Genomic DNA, 22,663 nt, shown 5'->3' with positions numbered 1-22,663 from the left:
AAATATATCTGTGCAGAGAATAGTTAAAACGTCATTTTGGTGATCCAGATGGAAGGTGATGAGAGTGTGAATCAGAGCGAGAATGTAGAGGAGGGACAGATGTCAGAATGCAGGTACAGTCCTCAAGAATGTCTGTTAGGACTTGACCTTGAGAATAATGTTGTGAAATTGTGTTTTGAGTAACACGGACATCCAGAATATGTGTTGAGAAAGAACGAGGTGAGAAGAGGGCAAGCTTGCAATAGTGTTTAGGACTTTGATTTATGAAATGTAGGCTAAGAACTACCAGCCTTGGACTCTCCTGGGGATGTGTTAGCTTTTCAGGCTCTGGGGCAGCATGCATTATAATTATCTTTCTACACAGTACAGTGCTTTACCACTAGAGTAGAATTTCAATGTATTGAGACCAAGGAAATTAGTATGATTCCTATATGGTCCTCTTGATTTTGGGAATGCATCTCCAACCCCAGCTCTCCTGTCTTTGAACAGAAGTCAAGATGAGAGAAAAGAGAGAGAGAGTTCAAGATACTACTCTTTCCTGCTAGAAAGTAAATTCAAACCTATGCCTAAGTTTTAGTAGATCTTAAAATGTCTCTCTTTTGTATACTGAAGATGGCATAGAATCTACAGTTCTAAAAATTTCTCCAGGGTATTAGACTCTTCACTCTTTTAAAAAGGATCAAGAAGCCCAAAGTTCTTTGTTGTGTTGTTGTTCTGGGGACTAAACCCAACTCAGTTGTTTTGCCTATGCTTGGAGGCAAGCACGCTACCACCGAGCGTTATCAACCCAGACCATTGTTTATGTACTTTGTGTGTATTATGATTTGCCATGGTAGTAATTAGGCATGGTGGTGCATGCTTGTAATCCCGGTACTATGAGAGACTAAGACAGGAGGATTGCAGGTTTGTGGCCAGTCTCAGCTACTTAGTGAGGCCTTCCATAACTTAGTGAGACCCTATTTCAAAATAAAGAATAAAAAAATGAAGCTGGGTGTACAGTTTGGATGTAGAATGCCTCTGGGCTCAATCCCCATTACTGAATAACAATAAAAATGACAATAATAATAATAGTAATGATAGCACTATAATGATAATATAATAATAATGATAATGATAAAGTGGATTAATTTCCTTTGAAATTATCATTTTAACTTCCTTTTTTTTTTTTTTGGTGGTCCTGGGGTTCCTGGAAGCCCTTCTACCTCCTGGCTACACTCCCAAACCTATTTTATACTTTTTATTTGGAAACAGGGTCTCGTAAGCCAGCGCGGCTGGCTCCGAACCAGCGCGATCCTCCTGTCTCCGCCTCCCAAGCGCGAGGATTACAAGCGTGCGCCACCACGCTCGGCTAAATTCCTTTAACAGTAGCAATAATATAACTTGCTATATAATAAAAAATGTGTTGAGACCAATACATATAATAACTACATCTAATGTATGTAATACAAAAATACAGATAATAAAAAACTGTCATAAATGACAGCTTTATGAAATAAAAATGAGTGAGACAATTGGCAAATTCCTATAATCTGGTGATAGAGGAAGGATGGCATTTCATACATGCTTCTATAGTTAATCTTATATTTTTTTAGTTAGACTATTTGAGGAAAATCCAGTCTCATGTAGATATGAAGTTCAAAAAAGCTTTTTTTCAAAATAACCCCGATTGACTTTGATACTACACTGAAGTTCTCCAGCTAGTAGTTTCCTGATCGTCAATTGCAACATGGACTTTGAAACAATGCCAAAGAACTCTTCTTCCCTGCTTAATTAACATATGTTGTCTTGTACTTTGAGTTTCTTTCTTTTTTTAATCTCTGCATGGTTTTATAAACTCATGTATTGGTCATTTGGAAAATACTGACTTACTGAGCTCTGTAGATCTTTCAGATGTTGACACATTGCATTATAAATATGTCTGTTAATATTACCACCATCTTATCATTGAGAAGCTATCAAGCTCACAGTGGCAGAAACAAGTTTTCCAAAATTCTAGCTTTTACTTGAAAACAAATTCAGTCATCAATAGCAAATGCTACTAGTTGTTTTTTTTTTTGTTGTTGTTAAGTGACAGGCATTCACATCCATTTTTGTGAAAATGTCTATCACATAGTTATGTCAGAATAATCATGGTCATTTGTCAGTTGAAATTCCATAGAGAAATGGAATTCTGTGAAAAGGAGGGAAAGCAGCAGTTTTACTTCGAACTCAGTTGTTCACCCTCAAAACTACTGTCTGCCTTGATATGTAGTAAAAGGGGCTGTTTTGTACCCTTTTTATTTAGTTGCACAGTATATTTAAGAAGTTGTGTTTAAGAGTTAATTTCATAAAACCAATGACTTTTACTGTTCGACTAAGGGTATTCTTAAATGAAACTGGCCCTTTTTTCTTTCCCCTGCAAGTACACAGTACAGGAGAATCAGGTGACCACACACTAGGGGCCAGTTTGTGTGTGTGTGTGTGTGTGTGTGTGTGTGTGTGTGCGCGTGCGCGCGCGCGCGCGCGCGCGCTATATCTCTAGCAGTTTTACTTGCCATTGCTTTTATAACCTTATGAAAATGTCAACACAGTGAAAATAGAAAATAATGTCTTGGTACAGTTATACATAGTTTTGATATTCTGGGCTTCCTGAAAGGTCTCAAAGATTACACTTTGAGTGCTGCTGCTAGACATTAGCAGACTTGTTGGCTCTCTTCTTCCCTAAAGTATATGGATGCTATGGAAACCAAGTCTTGGGTTGTACTTCCACATAGAAATGATAGTAATGATTGTGTTTTTGTGCTGTCTGCTACTGATCCAACAGCTGGTCAGATGCCTCAGTTAATGGTTATGTGCTACTTTGGAGGAAGCTAAAGGAAGACCTCATTGATGTGTCCTACCTACAGACCCATTTCCATAGACATTGGACTCTCTTTGAACTGCTTGTGCCTTGGACAAGCTCTAAAGGCTGGGAAATTAATGCCTGCCTTCCTCAAAAGCCTTCAGCCAACAAACCGATAAAGGTGTATGTTTGGGGAGGGTAAAACCTGATGGCTGTACTCCAGTGTCTGTGCTATGTTGGTTCAAGAGATCCAGCAGGATTAGCAGCCTCTTTTTGTGTGATGTCTCTTTCCCTGTCTCATGTCCACTCTGCCACTAGCATTTCCTTTCTTTGCCTCCCAAACCTTTTGCAAGGTGGTGGGTACAAAATAAAAGGTAGAAGCTATTTGTTTGCCTGGGTTCTTTGCTGTCTGGCTGCCTTCTAGTCTTTGGGAGGAGGAAGAACTCATGGTGGGTTTCTATAAATATAGGCATTCTTTCACAAGCTCATCTTTCCCGGGCTATTTGTTAGTCATATATTCCAGAGTGTGTAGAGTATATGTTTATTCTTTTGCAAGGGTTGTGAATATTGGAGGTGTGGCAGGTTGGGCCTGGAGACAGCTCTGGTATGGGTAGGTGATACTGTCTGATACTCATACAGTGAATACTAACATGATAAATAGCAAATAGAGCCCTTAAGCAAGACAAGACCAACCTAGATAGTGTTCCTTAGGTCTCCATAGTAACTCTCCAGTAACTGATGCATCCATGCCAGGCACTGTTCCTGGCTTCAAAGCCATCATGTTCTGTCTTCACAGCAGCCATCTACTAACTCAGATTTTATATCATGTGCCCATTCTCTTCTAGTCAATTCTAATTTTGTCCTAACTTAAGCTCTTTGCCAACCTGCCCTCCTCACTCACTGGAATGCCTTTTCTCACCTCTCCCTAATGTCAACCCTGTTTTTTAAAGCCTGTGGGTAGATACCTTAAACATGCATGCTCAAGCCAGGAGTGGCAGTACATACCTGTAATTCTAGTACTTGAGAGGCTGAGACAGGAGGATGACAGGTTTGAGGACAGCCTCAGCAGTATAGCAAGACTCTCAGCAACTTAGTGAGACCCTGTTTCAAAAAAGAAAACATAAAAAGGACTAAGGATGTCGATTGGACATAAAATGCCCCTGGGTTCAATCCCCGGTATCTTTTTTTAAAATTCCATGTTCATTCCTATAGAGCATTCTATCAATTTCCATCTCACTGGATCCTCTCACATTTCATGGGAAGCAGCATATGTAGTGGGGAGATAAACAAACACACACACATGGTCTCTGGAATCATACAGACTCCAGTTTGAATCCTAACTCTTACAGTTTTAGCTGGACTTGGAGAAAATTCTTGCCCCTCCCTCCCAGTTACTTCATCCATTAAGGGAAGATAATAAAGCCTAAAGGGTGAGAAGAGGTGACGTCTATGAACACAGCAGGAAGCAGATGTGACTAGACAGCATCCCTCTGCTGTTCCTGGGTGGATGTTCACTGAAGATCTCTCCACGGCTCTGGAGACGAGTGTTCTCCAACTCAACAATTATGCACCTTTCATTGGGACTTTCCTTCAGCCTCACAGACCAAATGTTTACTTTACATTTTAAAAAATGCACCAATAAAAGTATATTTTAAAAAGAACTCACCACTTGCCATTTTCTAACAATTCTTTCATTATCCGGAGTACATTTTTTTTTTTTTGACTCTTTAAAAGCAAAATAGAACCATACACCTTCAGAGAAAATTACTTTGTCTTTTATTTTACACTTAATTTTCTTTATTTTATCCATTTATAGAGAGCTTCAGTTTTCCTTTACATTGGGGTATGTGTGTGTGTGGACACGCATGTGTGGTACATTTTTATGAGGATTGAACCCAATGTCATCCTACCTCTCAGCCACATCCCTGGACCTGTTTTTTTTTTTTTTTTTTAATAGAGTCTCAGGGTTGCTCAAAGTCTCACTATATGCTGAGGTGGTCCTGAACCTGTGACTCTCAACCTTCTAAATATTGGGATTACAGGCATGTGTTACCTTACCCAGCTGGAAATTCTTACTTTTAAAGTAACAATGCTGAGGTAATCTGTGTACTAAGCAGACATCCTTCCTTAAAATTTGAACCCCCATTTATAATTAAAGTTCACCAAATTGGCTCCATTAATAGTTCTCCAATCCCATTAAGTTTTCCAAATAGAAACAATTTTTACTGCCTTTTAGTTTCTTAATCACACAGTAGAAGGATGGATGGAGGAGATGAGGTGAATGCTTCATCCCGACTCTTTATATTGTCACAGGTAACTGAGCAGTCCTGGGCAGCCCATGGCGCAGGCTTTTGGCAGTGGCCCTCTGGGAACCATCTCTGGGCGAGGTGACCTGAGTCCCTTCTTTCAACAACGCTCTGCATTCTTCTTTTCTGAAACAGAATTAGATCTCTATGGGTACTCTGTTGTAGTAGTTTCTAGCAGTCACTCATGTCAACAGTCAGTTATGTTACTATCTAGAGTGGTAGCATCTATTAGAGTATCCTCTAGCCACACGTGACATTTAAGTTTTAAAATTAAGATAAACAATCCAGTGTGGCTAGTGGCTACCATATTGGAAAGCACAGCTGTAGAATGTTTTGTGTTGTTGCAGAAATTTCACTTGGACAGCACTGGACTAGAGAGCAGATGTTTCATAGGGATAACTTTGAGTAACTGTTTTTTATCACTGACTAATAAATATCCCTGTTTTAGAATTCATTAGCTCCATCTTTCAACTCTTAAGGAACTTATTCAGAGTCCCTTAAATTTAACACGCGGAAACTTCACCTCTCTGAATGCAAATAACAAAATATTCTTCTGAAATTGGCTTGGATAGTGGGCATTTGGAATGTTCACATAATAAACTCCTTATAAGGCAGGAATTGGTTCTGCTGCTCAGCAGTTTCTCAAAGATCCAGACACTTTCAGTCTTCCTATTTGGACATTTCAGTGTGTAGCTGTATCTCTATCAAGTTTCCTGGAAAGCTAATGCTTGCACAAAGCATCATCATCTTACCCAAAGAAAACTAAAAGCCACAAGAGAGAACAGTGGCATGGAACAGAGAGAGAGAGGTGTCATGCCTTTTTTTTTTTATGGTGGAGCCAAATCTTTTCACACAGCTCCCCATAGCTCTTTATTACATCCCAGCTGGCCAGAACTGAACCCTATGCCCATGCTGTTGCAAGGGAGAAAATAAATACCTGGCATTTTTTAATCTCTATAATGGCAGGCTGGCTCTGTCTGAGTAGTATAAAGACTGAAATTGTTGTCTGTTTTGTTTACTGCTGTATCCCCAGTACGTAGGAGGTACCAGATGTTCAGTAAATAGATGAATGAATTAGAGAATAATGAGAGAACTGTGTTAGCATCCATAGCATGTCACAGAAATGACCTTACACAAAGAGGGCTCTTTATGCTTCTATCTTCTCCCTCTCCCCTTACTGTGTAGCACCTTGGACCTGGCTCCTCTGGTTGGCTCTGGGAATAAGCTCTTTGATTTCCAAGGGTTTCTTACAACTTTTAGGAAAGCAGTATTGGACCTTGAGTAATGAGGACATTCGACAACACCAAAATGCTCCGCCTAACTGTTCTGCGATTAAGACTTCCCTTGTTTTTTTTTTAAATCTAAGTGTATGAGATATAGATGAGGTTTCAGTTTGCTGTCTAACCATTTGGTATAACAATTCTGATTTAAGTGCCACAAAACGTGTGCTTTTTGGTCCTTAGAATAAAAGCAGATTCAGGCTGTGTCAGATGGCATGCCCTATGTTGTCTCTCCTTTGGATTTGGTTTGTGGGTTAGAAATATTGGGATGGATGTCTGCATCAAACAGGTGTCCATAACCTTCCCAGTTAGTCTGACTTCTCAAAACACCTGGCAGCTGAGTTGATGATACAACCAGTTCTCGTTTTAATCTGGTGACTAAACCATGATCAACTAAGCCGGACTAAACAAGCGAATGCCACCCTTTTCCTCAGCACGGGTGTCCTTGACCATAGACAAGGACACTGGGTTAGACGGATGCTGACTAAAGCCATTGGCAGCACTATGAATTGGGATTTAGAATTCTGATTTCAGTGTTAGTGAAGAATGTTTGAAATACTAAAAATGGACTGAAGTATTTGTTGCAAGAGATTAAAGAAAAGCATCTTTTCACTATTAATATTATTCATATATTATGCCATATAAGCAACATTTTAAAAAAATATGGTATTTCTCTTTGAGTTTGTTTCATCCACCAATACTATTGAGGCCTTTATTGTCATTGTGTCTTACTATTTTCAGACACCTTATATATTCCTCAATGTGGCAATGAAAATAAAGTTTCTCATTGAAAGAAATAATGACCACATCAATTGAATTTCCATTGTACACCATGTGTTTCCAATGGACAAGTGCCATTAAACACATAGCCAGCATGCTTGCCTTTATACTTGACTCCCTGGACACCATCCCTGGGTGGCCATTTTGGTTTCCTCTGATAGATTTACTGGCCATGTGATTAATACAATTTACAGGATTTGATAGTTTTAGCTAAGATAAATAATAGCTTTTTAAGTATCTCCATAGGTCCTAGCTCAGTGACTTGTATAAGTTAGGCCCTTAAGTATTTATCAGATTAATTGGTTGAGAATTTTATTGGACATATTTCCACTTCAGGCATTAATATATAGAGATACTTTGGGGTATCTTTTGTTCCAGCAGGCTCCATTTTTTTCCCCTTTCTACCTTATGAGGTAGTAGAGTTCTTTATTTAGCCCATCATTTCTGGTCAATGATTCCTGTATTTCAATCACGTTAGACTTAAATAAAATTTTGGGTGTGTAACCTTGGGCAAGTCCAAATAATCTTTTTATTATGTCTTTGTCTCCCTTTTGATAAACTGAGAGTGATAAAAGTACCTAGCTCATCAGACAGTCATGGATAAATGAGTTAATACATGAAAACAACACTTAGAACAACTCCATTCATGTGGGAACTATACTAGCTGGTGGGTCTCAGCCATTGGTTGCTTACGGATACAAAGTCAAGTAAACATTCTGTAAGCATGAATTATCTGTATCGAATTTTCAGTAAAGAATGTTGCACATATTTTTACTATATAAAAATTGTGTGCTACACATCCTTTATGTTAGTAAAATTTATAGTAAATGTGTGTACAGTGATATATATGTGCACAGTTTTTTTTTTAAATAGTTGTCACTGGGTTGCACAGCTTCCACTTTTGTCCCTCAAGCTTATGGATGGTGCTCTAGCATATGGGTAGTGTCTGGATGATGCTTGTAGCAGATGCTCTTCGTATCCTACCCAGATATCCTTTCCTGGGCATCCATCACCCAGCTGCTGTGTGTATTAGACACTAATGCCTCACACCTGTACCTTTCTCCAGAGAACTACTCTTGGCTGACAGTAACTTCTTCAACCAAATATGTCTGGGAGATTATGATATCAGGCCCCAAACCCCTCCTGTTCTCCAGAAGTGGCTGACAACCAATAACTATGCAGAGGTGTAACCATCCAGCTCCCAGGTCTTTGGACTTAGGCGACTTCTGTGATTCAATCTAAGCTCTAGACTTCCTCATGGTACCAAGCTGAAGCTAGATTTCTGAGATCATGTCTGTAAGTCTTCCCATTCTACTGTACTTCTTTTACTCCTGGTTTCTCCTGACAGCACTCCACCTATAATCAGGATGTTCAGGAAACATCCTCTCAGACTCTGCTTCTCAGGAACCTTAGCTAAGATGTCGCCGATCTTAGGGCCCTAGTTGTTTTCTTAGTTCCATTATCACTTACACAACCAACTTTCTATATTAAATTACCTCTGGTTTAAGTTTCCTCTCTGTTTTTGTTTTGTTTTCTCAGTTGGGCCCTTCGTGATAGGCACCCTATTCAAATCCTGTATCCCTGGACATTTATGTTTGCTCAACATCAAATACCCTTGATTCTTTCACATACATAGTTTTTCTACTATAGTATAATGGTGAATATTTGACATTTTCGGATCTGAAAATTGCTTTCAAAACCAGAGTCAATTACATATTCCTCCTCTGGCTATTGTATTCCTTCTAAAATAGGACTATGCCTGGAATATAAGAAGTATTTAATAAATGTGTACATAATATATATGCATATATAGGCAGTATTAAATATAGGAATTATTAAGTAATTTTTGTTACTGGTATTAATAATTTAAATGATTTGCCCCATTTTGGGTGAGATGTCGAATGTCTTGCTCCCAGAATGCCTGATGAGTACTTCTGTGATAGTACTTTATTATACCATCTTAGATTCTAAGTTTTCTTTTTTAAATTTTTTATACTTTTATTGGTGCATTGTAGTCTCACATCATGATGTTTTTCATAGTGGTAGTGATATATGTGCATACAGCACTTAGGGCTTTCCTGGCTCTCCCCCATTCTCTCCTCCCCCTGTACAGTGTATTGATATTGATTTCTCCCAGAAAATACCACTCTCTTGGTGTTACCCAATGATATATTGGCTGTCCAGTGGAGAAAGAGACCTGATAATAGAGTCCTTCCTGATTTCCATGGTGAAAACACTCCCACCTTGGTCAATTTCAAGTTACAAATATGCTGTCATTAAACACATAGTTAGGAAGAGATACACACACACACACGGCTCTTGCTCACCAGGTAATGCAGTCACCTTTGTCTGAATCCTCCTAAGTGATTAAGACTTGATTATATGCAGCAAATTGATGAAATCACACTTCCAATTTTGCTATATAATCAGTAACACACACACACACACACACACACACACACACACACACTACCCATTCTGTTCACAGATCAGTGGAGTAAATGCATTCATCATGGCATAATGGGAAATGCCTGTTCCCTTCCTGGCCAAATTGTCTACTAACTCAGTTGCAAATCCTGATGCTGTGATTTTCTTTGACACATGACTGGGGACCACTCACTTCACCTTTCTTAGCCTCAGTTTCCCAGAGAGTTGAACTGGATAGTCACTAAAGTTTCTTCCAGTGCCCACATTCATAAAACTTAATATTTAATTCCATTTCCTCAGCTTTCTCATTACTGTATTGAGCTTTTGAATTAAATATTGTACTAAATATTAGAAATACACATGTAGTATGATATGTCCTTGCCTGATGGGAATCTCAGTGTCTTTTTTCTATCTATAAACACATTGTCTCATTGAGGCCATGAGTCTGCTCATTGCCTTTTATGATTCCCCATGGGTTCTAAATCTTAAAGGTTTATTCAGATGTACTAAAGGCCAAGGTTTGAGTTGTTTACAAATTCAATACTTTGATGCCTAATATCACAGACTGGTTAAAATATAAAGGACCAAAATGTGTTATGACAGAAGTTATTTTGAAACAGGGTCTCACTAAGTTACGGAGGGCCTCACTAAGTACCTGAGGCTGTCCGCGAACCACGATCCTCCTGTCTCAGCCTCCCGAATGCTGGGATTACAAGCATGAGCCACCACACCTGGCTTTTCACACTTAATTCTAAACAAACAAACAAACAAACAAACAAAAAACCTTGATGTCCAGTGGGAATTTCTGTTGGGAACATTTTTCAGTTTCTGAAAGCTATTTTTAAAAGGCAAATTTTGTTTTTGTTTTTGTTTTGGACAGGAGCTGACAATATCCGGAAATACTGGAGCCGTTACTACCAAGGATCTCAAGGGGTAATATTCGTATTAGACAGTGCCTCATCAGAGGATGACTTAGAAACTGCTAGAAATGAACTTCACTCAGCTCTTCAGCACCCACAGTTATGCACTTTACCCTTTTTAATATTGGCCAATCATCAAGACAAGCCAGCAGCTCGCTCAGTACAAGAGGTATGTCTTTACCCTGATGTCTCTTTGCCTTGCTTGTTCCTGGACTATTGCTGACTCCTTACACTGTTACCATTGCAAAACTGGTAGTTCTCTAGAAAGCAGAAAGACTCTTATCAATCTGATAGGACCTGTGTGTATACTGAATCCTGCTTAAAAAAAAAAAACACAAATTTTTAACTGTTTATCAAAAGTTGGGAGACATACCTGGGTATTTTTTTTCCCCATTCATTTTCAAGGGCTAAAGACCTCATTACTTTTTTTCCTTTAACCTGCTGATTTAGTTTATTCTCCTTCTCTCCAGCTTGTCAAGGAATGTGTCATGTATATTACCACACATCACTTGCCCTCAAACACCACGTTCTTGTCCGTCTGAAATGCTCACTGTTGACCAGGAGCAGTGGGTCCCACTCTGGAATCAGCCAGGCTTAAAATTGATGTCTTCTGATGCAAGGTTCATGCCACAAAATACATTTAATACAAACCCACTCTGTGTTTTCCTTGTCTAATTTCATTGCTTAGCTTGTATCTCCCTTATAAAAGCATGGCACTATTTTGGACAAGTAATTAGTGTCTCACATAGACAGACAGATTTCTGATTCATGGAATCAAATGATAAGTGAGTAGTTTTTAAAACTTTATTTACAGTGAATTATCACCTAAGTATAATAAAATAAAAACTCTTGATTTATTCCTTTATACCTGAAACTTTTGAATTTGTATATCCCCCTTTTCTTTGGAAAATTGTGTGCTTCCTCAAATGGCTGTGGAATAAGATAATTAGTAGGAACGAGGAAGCCAAGAACATTGCATGTTTTAATTCTAGACCTTGCTCATACTTAGTATGTGACCCACAGTAAATAGCTTTGTTCTGGTGCCTGGCTTCTCACCTATAAAATGGGAGTAATACAGATAATTCTAAGTGAATGGGACAAATGTAGATAATATATTTTGCAGTTTAAAGTACTAAGTAGAGGCCTGGCGTGGTGCCACATTCTTGTAATCCCAGTACTTGGGAAGCTGAGATAGGAGGATTGCAGGTTCGAAGCCAGCTTCCACAACTTAGCAAGAATCTTAGCAACCTAGCAAGATGCTGTTTCCAAATAAAAATTTAAAACTAGGGCTGAAAGTGTAGCTTGGATGTAGAATGCTCATGGGTTTAATCAATAAATAAGTGGAAGAGGAACCATATAGAGAATTTTGATTTGCTTTAGAAAATAGTAAAGAATGCAATGATTTATAATGAGACAGCTCTCATGTCTACCACTAGTTGTAGTATTCAGCATTAAGTACTTAATGCTTTTTTCCCTGCAAATATACCTTGTGGATCATAGCAATGGTGGTTAAAAAGAAGCTATAAAAATCTATTCAGGGTAATTATCATGCAGATCTTTAGCATTGCACTTATGGTGGCTTTCTGATCTGTTCTTAAGACCTTAATTTATCCTTTAATTTGCCATCAAGTTCTCTGTCTGTAGAATGGGTATGTAATATGCAATGATGGGTTGTTATAGGTGTTTCATTATTTTATGATTTTAGGGTGTTTTGCTGAAAATACACTGCTATTCTGATAATCATTGTGGAAAACATATATTTGTATTATGGCATATGATAGACAATGTGTGTGTGTATATATATATAAAGTATATATGATATATATTAGCATGACATGAGATAGGTATGAGATGGGTATGATTCAAGTACCATTATAATTTAAAATCCCTCCCTATTCAGGTTAGATATAATATCTGATGAGAGATTTTCTTTTTGCTTTTAAATTAAAGAAACTGTTTTCCTTAGGCATCATATAATTGAGACAGATGTGTTATTTAAGCTGAATATATGACTCATGGTAACTGTAGGAATTAAAGACTATCACATTGAATAAAGGAAGCTTTTAGCAATTAATTGCTTCTGAGTATTCCTTGTGTGTGTTAGCTGGCTATGTCTCCCAGGAAAAGAGCAAATACCTTTTTCCTCCCTTTCTGTGATTAATCTTTTAGTAAAACAGATGGTTATATATGTAGACTAGTCATAGGTGTGGTTTGAAAATGATTCAAAACTTGTATATACTGGAGCATCTGAGACTTTGATTTTCCTTTGCATTTGTTCCAAATTTAAATCAATTTTCTTTAGAATTTTTTCTTATAATGGAATGTATGTAAAAGCATTTGGAATAATGCTCTAAGTAAAGCATTTTTGCTATGAGTGTATAAACACACACCACACAGGTACATAGAACAATTTTAGAGTGTTTTATTGCAACACAAATTCCATTACAGATCTTGAAGCTAGTGGAAGCAATGAAGTGTTCACACTTTGCAGTTGACCCCCAAAGAAAAGGACTCTTCATGTCTCCTCTGTATAGTGTGTCATAATGCCTTGTTGAAACTCCCAAGAATGTTTTAAGGATTAGATTAGTACCTTATTGTTAGCATAAAATTGCAGTTGTGAAGCTGAATCTTCAGTGTTGTACAAACAATAACCTCAACCTGGTTGAGAGTGGGCTGGAATAAAAGATTGAAAGCAGTAGAGTCAGATATTACTTGCAATGCATTTACAAGTGGTTATTCTTTTGTTAGTCTTTCATAAAAGTATTACATACACCTTGCCTGTTGCTTAGAAGCATATTATTTATTGCATCTGTTATTAATTGCATCTGTTAAATATTTGTGAAATTTCCAAATTTTGAAAAGATAGTGTTACAAAAATACCTATAAGTCTTGGGCAAATTTTTCTTTTCTTCAAGAATCAAGAAAGATGCAGTGAGGAAGAGTCATAAAGGCTAATAATAGATTCTTCCCCACCCTTCATTGAAAATAACACATGTATCCAGTCCCTAGAGTAAAAGTTTAAGCATTCATTTGTTTAATGAGAATATCAGAATATCGTTGACTTTAGAAATGGTTAGAAGCCAGTGAAACTCAGAGGGGAAAGCTATACTATCACTGGGATTTCAACAGAGGATAAAAGTCATCAAGAAATATTTAGTTCCCTTTCTTACTTTGAGTGTTTTGGTGTTTGGAGCACTGATTTAAGAAAGGAAGACAATGGTTAAAAATACTATAGAACCCACAGAGAGAGGGTAATGTGCCCAATTACTTTGTTGCCCTTTCAGAAGCAAGTGGAATCTTGTACATAGCATATTTTCCCTTTCTATAATATACCTGGTAATGACTTGTTTTTAACTCACCAGAATTTTGAGTTTTTATGTCTTGAGAATTGATAGTGGGAACATGTATTTTTTTAACAAGTAAGTTTTTTTTTTTTTTTAATAGCCAAATACTGGGAAAAAGAACACCCTTTATATACTGTCTGAAAGCCAAGCAATTCTTGCAACAGATGTTTGTTGTATTCACTTTGGGGAGGTGTAGTTAACACAGTTTTCCAGAATTTATTCATATCAGCTATTTTTCTCTATAGAAAACATACTAGAAAAAAATCTAAATTATGCCAAGTGGCCCACTTGATACATTATGGAACAATCTGTTCTAATTTAAATGATAAAACTCTAAAATGAGAACTCTTAAGGGCAAATGGTTGGATTTTCATTTGTATTGAATTGTAATTGTGTCTAATTTGTTTTACAACTCCCTTAGGAGAGCATACTTCAGTTCTGAAGTTATTTAATAGATCAGGAGGATTTTTATGAGAAGTTAAGTTGATATAGTAGCCAATAAATGTAATCCTATTTCCCCTCTGCACAGTTGCTGATTGTGATTCCTTTACCTCCTGTACTTTAAAAATCTTATTTTCATTTTATTAGGTATTACCAAGTCTTATAAAATGATACATTTTGTTAACATGAAAGAAATATTTTAGCAATTTGATTTGATTTGGTTTTTACCCATATCCTTCATCCAAAAGTAATAAACTTTTCCAGAAATGCTCTATCAGCAGAACTTTGTTGAATACTTTCCATTAAAGCAAATATTAATTGAGAGAAATGAAAAATGTGGAAATAGATTTTTAGAGCAAAATTTTAAGACTTTCTCACTCTATTGGTTTGGTGGTTCTTTAATTATAGCATGGAAAATCCAGTTTCTAAATTAGGGTGTCAATATTAAATTTAAATTTGGTGATCAGGCCATTTTTCAATTTTTATGCAATTGTAATTAAGTTGGCTAGGATGTACATCAAACTAGATGTTTTATATGAAAAGAATAGAAGTGTGTGAAGAGTATTAGCAAGTATTTTTGTAATTATATAAGCAGTACTGGCTTTTTTAGATCATGGTTTGTCTGTTTCAGATTTTGTTGAACAATACATTTAATACACAGGGTGTCCTAATTTTTTTTTACTTACTAATTTGTGTCTATCTTTTGAAAAACAGTGCTAGTGTTGTTATGATATTTACCTATCACATTTAGTTACAATTCTTATTTATATATTATCTCCATAGTGTGTACATTTTTCCTTTTCTTTAATATGTGTCACCAAATCATAGGTGTCTAGTTTAAAATTGTTATTTTATATTTATGGTACCAACAATAGATCAGTTCTTTCTCGATTTGTTACTTCACAAGAAGTAACAAATATCTTTTCGGATTTTATTTGTTAGATCTTTTTACTGAGAAATACAGAGCACTGGTAAAATCATAAAATACTTAGTCTCATTTAATAGCATGTTCTATAGATAGAGAAAAATGTGCATGTATTTGTAAAATAATCATCGGTAAGCATCGTATACTTTAGGTCTTCAGAGTGTTCCAAGTATCTTGACCTGCCTCTTGGCAGCATTTTGGAATACTGAATTGATTTCACTTACAGCAGTGTAAATACCTATGGTGTGAGCAGTTTGAAAACTCCCTTATGAGACCTATACTTATTCTAAAATGATATAAGAGATACAAATTATTTTTGTTCATTCCTTACAGATGTACTCCATCCACACTGTTAAAATTGAATCCTGGGAAAACAATGAGATGGTTTGGAAGTCGGTTTCCCACTGAATGACTCAGATATCTCTTGAATATGTTTGCGACCCTATAAGAAAAGCTAAAATACCAATCATTTCATTAGGTGCAAAAAAGTCTTTATTATAAGTGTACTTTAAAGAGCAATTCATAAGCTAAGGGTATTCAAACAACCGTAATATTGTATTGATTATACATTCATTCAGTTTTATGTTTTCTGTATTCATGCACTCCTTGGGAAAATTGACCCGGTATCTTGGATCTACCCACCTAATCTCAACATTCTTCCCCCTGCAGCCCTGTGTTTCTTGCACCGCTAAGTAATATGCTGAGAGTGTGTCCACTGAAAACCAGGAATATTCTCCTTAACAAATATGCTGCATAAGAAAGATTCATTTTATCAAGAAAATGGGGTAACAAAAATATATTTCAACATGTGATAGTGCAAGCCCCCCACATAATCCATTATGTTATTTTATAAAAACCCCCATTCCTTTCCACGTTGTTTCTCTATTCAATATAGGAATATTCATTTTACTTAAGACCCCAAATTTTGGAACATCATTCAAGTATGACCCTTATTTATTTTCCATGTCCAGACATTTCATTGTCCTTTTCTGCCTCTACATCGTTTCTCTGCACGTCTCAATGGTTTGGTGTCTAATATCCTCAGATTTGCCCTTTCCCCTTCTTTCTCATCAAAAAAACCAGAAAGGAGCAAACTTTCTATTGTTCATGATGCCCATATTAAAAACTCTACCATTCTCTAATTCCTTTTGGAATTAGATGAAACTCCACTTTCTATGTCAAGGTGCTTCATAGTTGGAGTCCTTTTTCTTTTCCCACTCAATACTCATCTACCACTCGCTATTTCTATTTCCCTCAGAAAACCACCTCAAGATCGTGTCCAGGTCTTCCTGAATGCCCATGGCTGAGTTAAGTGTCCCCTTCTGATTTCCCTGGGCATCCTGGGCTTACCCAAATCATACTGTTAAAATTAAAATTATTTGCCTACCTGTTAAGTTTCCTGTCTTTTAAGACTGCAAGTTCCTTGAGGAATAGGAATTATGACTTATGTCTTCTACTCAGCATATGTTGTTTGAAAGGATAGCTACCTCTGAGTCTTATCATACATGATTTTTTACTAGTCAAATACCATCAACTTTATCTGGATTTTTATACAGTCTTTGTATTCCTAATCTGACTCATCTATTTCTATCCTTGAAAATAAGTTTTTCTTTCCCTCTACACCAAAACTGATCTTTGAATATTGCCCAGAAACCACATAATCATGTATCCTCATGACTTTGAGCATGTTAATAGTTCCAAAACATTTAATCTATTAATTATACTTATGGATATCTGACTTAATATATATTTTATGTACTGACATTTGTGTTTATCCACTAGAAGATATTGTTAAATACTGTACTTATTTACTAGTTTCTTCCCAAAATCCCTTATAGAGACGGCAAGCCATCATCACCAAATATTTTTAATGAATTTTTAAATAATTGCCAATTTTAACTTTATAGAGCTTATTTCATTTGCTAGTGTTGCACACTATCTTTTAGTATTTATATTTCTCCATCGAAGGTAGTATATAATGTGGCTCTATGGAAAGATAGTTGAGATGGTTTTAAAGTTACGATCAGCTTAATAAAAAAAATAGCCTTTAATAAATTTTTTTGTTACATTAGTGAAACTTGGATTTCAAAAAACTTATATTTAACATCTTTTTTCTATACACATTTTTAATAAAGAATCATAACTAATAGAGATTGGTGTTAAGCAATAAATAGTATTTGTCATTGGTCTTATCTTTTGGAGGCAATATGGATTTGAGTGTTAAATGATGAATAGTCTTTATAACTGCAGTTTAGTTTTATTTTTATAAAACTTAGTGTTTCATTAATTCTTGTTTAATAAACACAATGGATGATTTTGAGGCAGAAGTATATGGTACCAGTTGGGGAGAGCTTAATTTCTTTTATTCATTTATTTTTTTTCACTTGCAAAGGAAAACTCAGTCACACATTACATAGCTTACAAAGTTAATAAAACATTTGTTGAGTTAAATTAATTTGAAAATAGACACATAGTTAATGTCAGTAAGGTGCTTTGAAGATAAAAAGCACAATAAGCGTTAGTTATTATCATTATGATAATTATTATCATTATTATTATTACATAGTGTCTGCTTAAAAATACCCTTGGTTTCACTAGGATGGCTGAGCCTAATGAGAGGGCTTAATCTGCTGGATTTTGTCCAGAACTAAGGATTTGAGACATAATACACTAAAGATTTTTTACTTCAATAGATCAAGAGATCTGCTTTTATTCTTTCTTCTAAAAAATAAAATAAACTTCTTTCTGATTCTATAATGCAGAAGCATTGGAACTTATTTTGACTAGTCTGAACTTTCTTATAGAATCTCTGAAAGAATGTCTATAGGTCTTCTTAAGAGATTCTGAAAAGGTAGGCATTGATTTCTGTTCAAAGAAAGCACCTCTTAGTTAACTATTGCTGAGTTGTATAGAGCTCTCAAAATTACAATTTCTGTGTATAAAAAAGAATATATTATAATTGTAAGAAATATGAAAGCTTAATTCATACTATAAGAATGAAAAATTCTATCTTTGGGTAATTATAAAAATAACTATAATTATATAAATTAACCCCAATACGAATATCTTAAGGAGAATTCTATAGATTATTCTTTAGAGAGGAGACCTAAGGATGAAGAAAAATTTCTTACAAAATATCTGCAAGAGAATGGCACTAGAAGTCACAGAGATGAAGGAAGTATTGAAACATTTTAACAGGCTCAGGGATGAAAGTCAGATGTACTCCCAGCCTCATAATCAGTACGGCATTAGTGACATGTCTGAAGAAGACATTCCCTAATATTATTGCAAATTAAGTAATAAAAGACCTCAAGAGAATGAAGAGAGAAAAGGTGCCTGGAGCCAATGAATTACAATTGACAACCTAAAGGCAGTTGAAGAACCAATTGCCAGAGTGATTGCAAAGCTATTCATAATGTGCAGCAGACAGAGCACACCAGAAAGCTGGAACAATGCCTTCAGTTCAGCAATATTGCTTCAAAAGAATGGAAAGAGGGGAACGGGAAGAGCCACTGACCCTGAGACCAATTTCCAGGCAGCTGCACAAACTATATACTGTAATTAAAGGTTTTGACCAGTAATCACAGCAAAGCCAGACTACAGAAAGTCTGGGGAACCAGTGAGCTTTATAATGAGGCAGACACCCTTAACTGAAAGCATAGAAAAAGCAGGTAAGGAAACCAGTTCATATCTGGCAGTGACTTTGAAAAAGCTCTGTCTTGTTTGCACAAACATAAAAATCACATATTTTTTGGCCCTTTTCCTCTAAGAACAAAAACATGTAATGAAAAGACACCTGCTTTCATCTTTCAGATGAATAGAATACTATTTAAAATGAACATTTTCTCCCTGCCATTTTACTTACTTTTTTTCTTTACCTATGAATTACATGTGCCTTTGATGAAAACTATGAGCTTGATGTGTGCAGTGGTACAAATAATAGACTGAACACAGCTTAGAGTGGCCACTCTCTATGATACCTAGACTCTCCTAGAAGTGAACTAATCCACACCTGAATGATTTGCCTATGAAAGCTCCTCTTCCTTTTGTTTACTGGAATCTACCATCTCTCCTTTTTCTTTATTTAGAATATGTCTTTGCGTGGAATTTTGTATTGGGTCACATTCTATTATCTAAATATTGGCATAACTACCTTGAGTATTCATATTTAGAAAACAGTATTATCCAGGGTTTTAAATGAAGATACAATGGAGACATTTGATACCAATGAGAAGGTGTTCTATAAGGGTCAAATGAAGAAAAAGAGCATCTCATTTTGAAGGTTCCATGTCATTTTCTCCTGACTAGGCCAGTTCTGGTCTTTGTTGTGTTTGATACCACACTAACTCTACTGAAGGAGTGAATATGAATTACCAGAAAATTTTTAAATCTGAATTTGTACAAGTACAAATCTCTCACTAAAAAACAATACCAGTCTTCTACTACTCAGTTGCAACAGAGAAGAGTTTAGTTTCATCTTGTTTTATTTAGGCTTATAATTTAGCATGTTCAGGTGTCTGGATTCGATTGTGCTAAGCACAGCATATCTACATAGAGTTTAGCTCATACCACACCTGAAATAAGATTATGAGGTTTTTAAAGAATGCCCTATAAAGAATATGTAGATGGTAAATAGCTCCATAAAACAACTGGAATCACTTTCATAAATGAGAAGTCAGACCAATTGAGCCTCCTGGGAATTAGGTTCCATGGATGAACTGTGAAATGATTTGGGGGTTGCATGGAACAACATAATTTTAACATGTAGAATTTATAAAATATTATTTATATTTTTTACCACAGTTATGACTAATCATTTGTCAAGCCAAAACAAGTCTTTATTGAAAAGGGCCAGAGTGGAAAATCTGTGTAACTTGTGTACAGTTTAGACATGGAGAACAAAGAAATAACGAAAATAAGAGCTTGGCAAGGGAATCCTTAGAGAACAGCTGGTTGAAGAATTGCAATTGTTAACTGTGCTATGAAAGAAACTCATCATACGTTAGCATGTCACATTGAAGAGAAGACTGAATAATGATTAGAGGGATCCTAAGAAATCAGCCCAAAAAGTCTTTAGATGGAGGTATCATTTATAAGCACTAAATAGTATCTTTATTGCTGATATTGACATTATTATGATCCAAGAGTAAATTGCTCTGTTCAAATACCAGAGGCTCTGAGTTTTCAAAACATGAAGACACTTTTCTTTCTTGTCCTATATATTTATATTTTAATCAATCTAGAACAGTTTCATTTAAAGTGGTACTTGTCAAATTTTTTGGTAAATTGTCTTATTATATTTACTTAAATGTGTAAATAGAAAATTCTAAACATATTTCTTGCATGTTTTGGTCAATAAAAATGGATAACAATTTCTCATGTTTTTATAGTAATGTTTATGGGTTTTCTTAATTAAGTTTAGACGCCTTTCTGTTTTTTCTCCTTATTTAACTTTGGCTTTTCAATGACTTTTATATTAATTAAGATCATTTTTTAAGTGAGACAGAGATACCAGGTTACTTGAGTTATGGCTTGCTGTAATTAATGGAATTTTTTGGGTAACATAGCTATCTCTTTTATACTTTACCAGAAATTTTTATTTTATTTTCATATTACTGAGGGTTTTTTTAAACTTTATTAACTCTCTGTGCTAGGAAAATAGTCTTTTATGAATGTGATTTTTGTAATATCACTTTAATTATTTAAAACATTAATTTTAGCAATGTAGATGCAAACCAGTATTGAGTATTTTCTTGAATTTACAACTAGCTTTGTATAAGATCCTAGACAATGTATTTTGGTAAAACATTTGATGCGAATCTGTAATTTTAAAGTTTTATCCGTTGGAGATTGAATACAATAATCCTAATTCATTTTATTACTTGTTCTTATTTGGATTCTAATTAAGATTTTGCCACATATTTCTTTAGTCATAGTGATGCAGAACTGGTCAAAATGTAGTACTACAAGCTCTGTTATATTTTTAGATGTGAAAGCAAGAGATGCGGCCATACTTTTTAGGTTTACTTTCACTCAAATTGTTTTTAGAATAACAGCTCTTTTCCAACTCAGTTTGTTTAAAAATATGTATAAATTTGTAAAGAATCATGGTTGAGATTACTCGATGTATTCTCATTTAAGATTATATGGCTAACACCTTGTAAGAAATGTATGTCTATCAATTTCACTTGAATCTCCATAGAATATTCCATAATCTTTAAAAATCCATTCAATCTCATTTTAACTAACAATCTGAACAATTAAGAAACCACATGGTATCATTTTAAGGACCAAAAAATACTTAGTAAAAAATAATTATCTTTTCTACTTATGTGCCCTGTTCAGCTTTAATTTTCAGCTTTTATTCTTGAGGTAGACTACTGTATTACCAAACTTCCAATGCCAAAAGGTTAGAAACATCAATTTAATGATTTTGCTTAACAGCACAATTAAATATGGAGTGTATATTAATGCAATTATCTTAAAGACAGTGTTTCTAAGATACTCTCAGTAAGATATTATAATCAATTCTAGAAAGTTAGTTTGAATAATCTTTGTTTACCATGGTTTGAGTTGTAAACAGTTTGTTGTCACACAAGGGGAAGGGGTTTTGAGGAAATATGTACTCTAATTTCACAAGAAAGATTTATCTGTGACCATTTAAAGGTATGCCTCTAAGTAGTTATACTTTGTTTAATTCTGAAAATTTTCAAATGTATAGATAAGTATAGACAGTAATATAACAAACACACTTGTCCAACTATCACCCTGATTTAGCAAATGTTAACAATTCAGCTTTTGTTTCAGATCTTTAAAGAAACAAATCATAAAAGATGTATTTAATGCCTCCTATTTTGCCTTTCCCTGTCTTTCTCACACATTGACTCTTTCAAAAGGAAGTGATAGTCTTTGCAGTGGCACACGCCTGTGATCCCAGATATTTTGGAGCCAGTGGAAAGAGGATCACAAGTTTGATGTCAGCCTAGGCATCTGAGCAAGACCCCCTCTCAAAATAAAATAATAATGATAAAAAGAGGTCTTGGGAGATTGCCTAGTCATGCCTATCATGGACAAGACCCTAAGTTCAATACCCAGTACAGGAAGGGACGAGGGGGGCGAGGGAGGAAGAGAAAAAAAGGGCAGGTGATACCTTAAAGTTGGTGCATGTCTACTGATGTATATTTAAAGTTTTTACTATATGCATGTGCCTCTAAATATTATGCAACAGTGCTTCATGTGCTAAGCAGTTACATAGATGGAGTCTTACAAAATATATTTTAATGTGTTTTACATTATAGTTTTGAAATTATATAATATATATAACCGTAATGCATTCACTGTCACTGCTCTGTCCTGTTCCAGGACATGACTTGGTATTGTCGCATGTATTCATTCCATTGCCAATGAACCTTAAGTTGT

General features: G+C 35.5%; 1 protein-coding gene across 1 annotated transcript in view; it reads left to right on the top strand.

Annotated features, from left to right (window-relative positions):
- Positions 1 to 22,663, top strand: part of ARL15 (ARF like GTPase 15) — a gene marked incomplete at both ends in the record, with an annotated part of 411,109 nt that overhangs the window by 197,262 nt on the left and 191,184 nt on the right. The window contains one exon of the mRNA XM_080716907.1: positions 10,495 to 10,703. Within this exon, the coding sequence (XP_080573033.1) occupies positions 10,495 to 10,703 (209 nt within the window). The remainder of the gene's footprint in view (positions 1 to 10,494; positions 10,704 to 22,663) is intronic.

Source organism: Muscardinus avellanarius (genome assembly GCF_963383645.1).
Source record: "Muscardinus avellanarius genome assembly, chromosome: 1".
Classification (NCBI taxonomy): Eukaryota; Metazoa; Chordata; class Mammalia; order Rodentia; family Gliridae; genus Muscardinus; species Muscardinus avellanarius.
The sequence above is the reverse complement of the archived record's forward strand: the minus strand, read 5'-3'. Positions and strand labels throughout refer to the sequence as shown.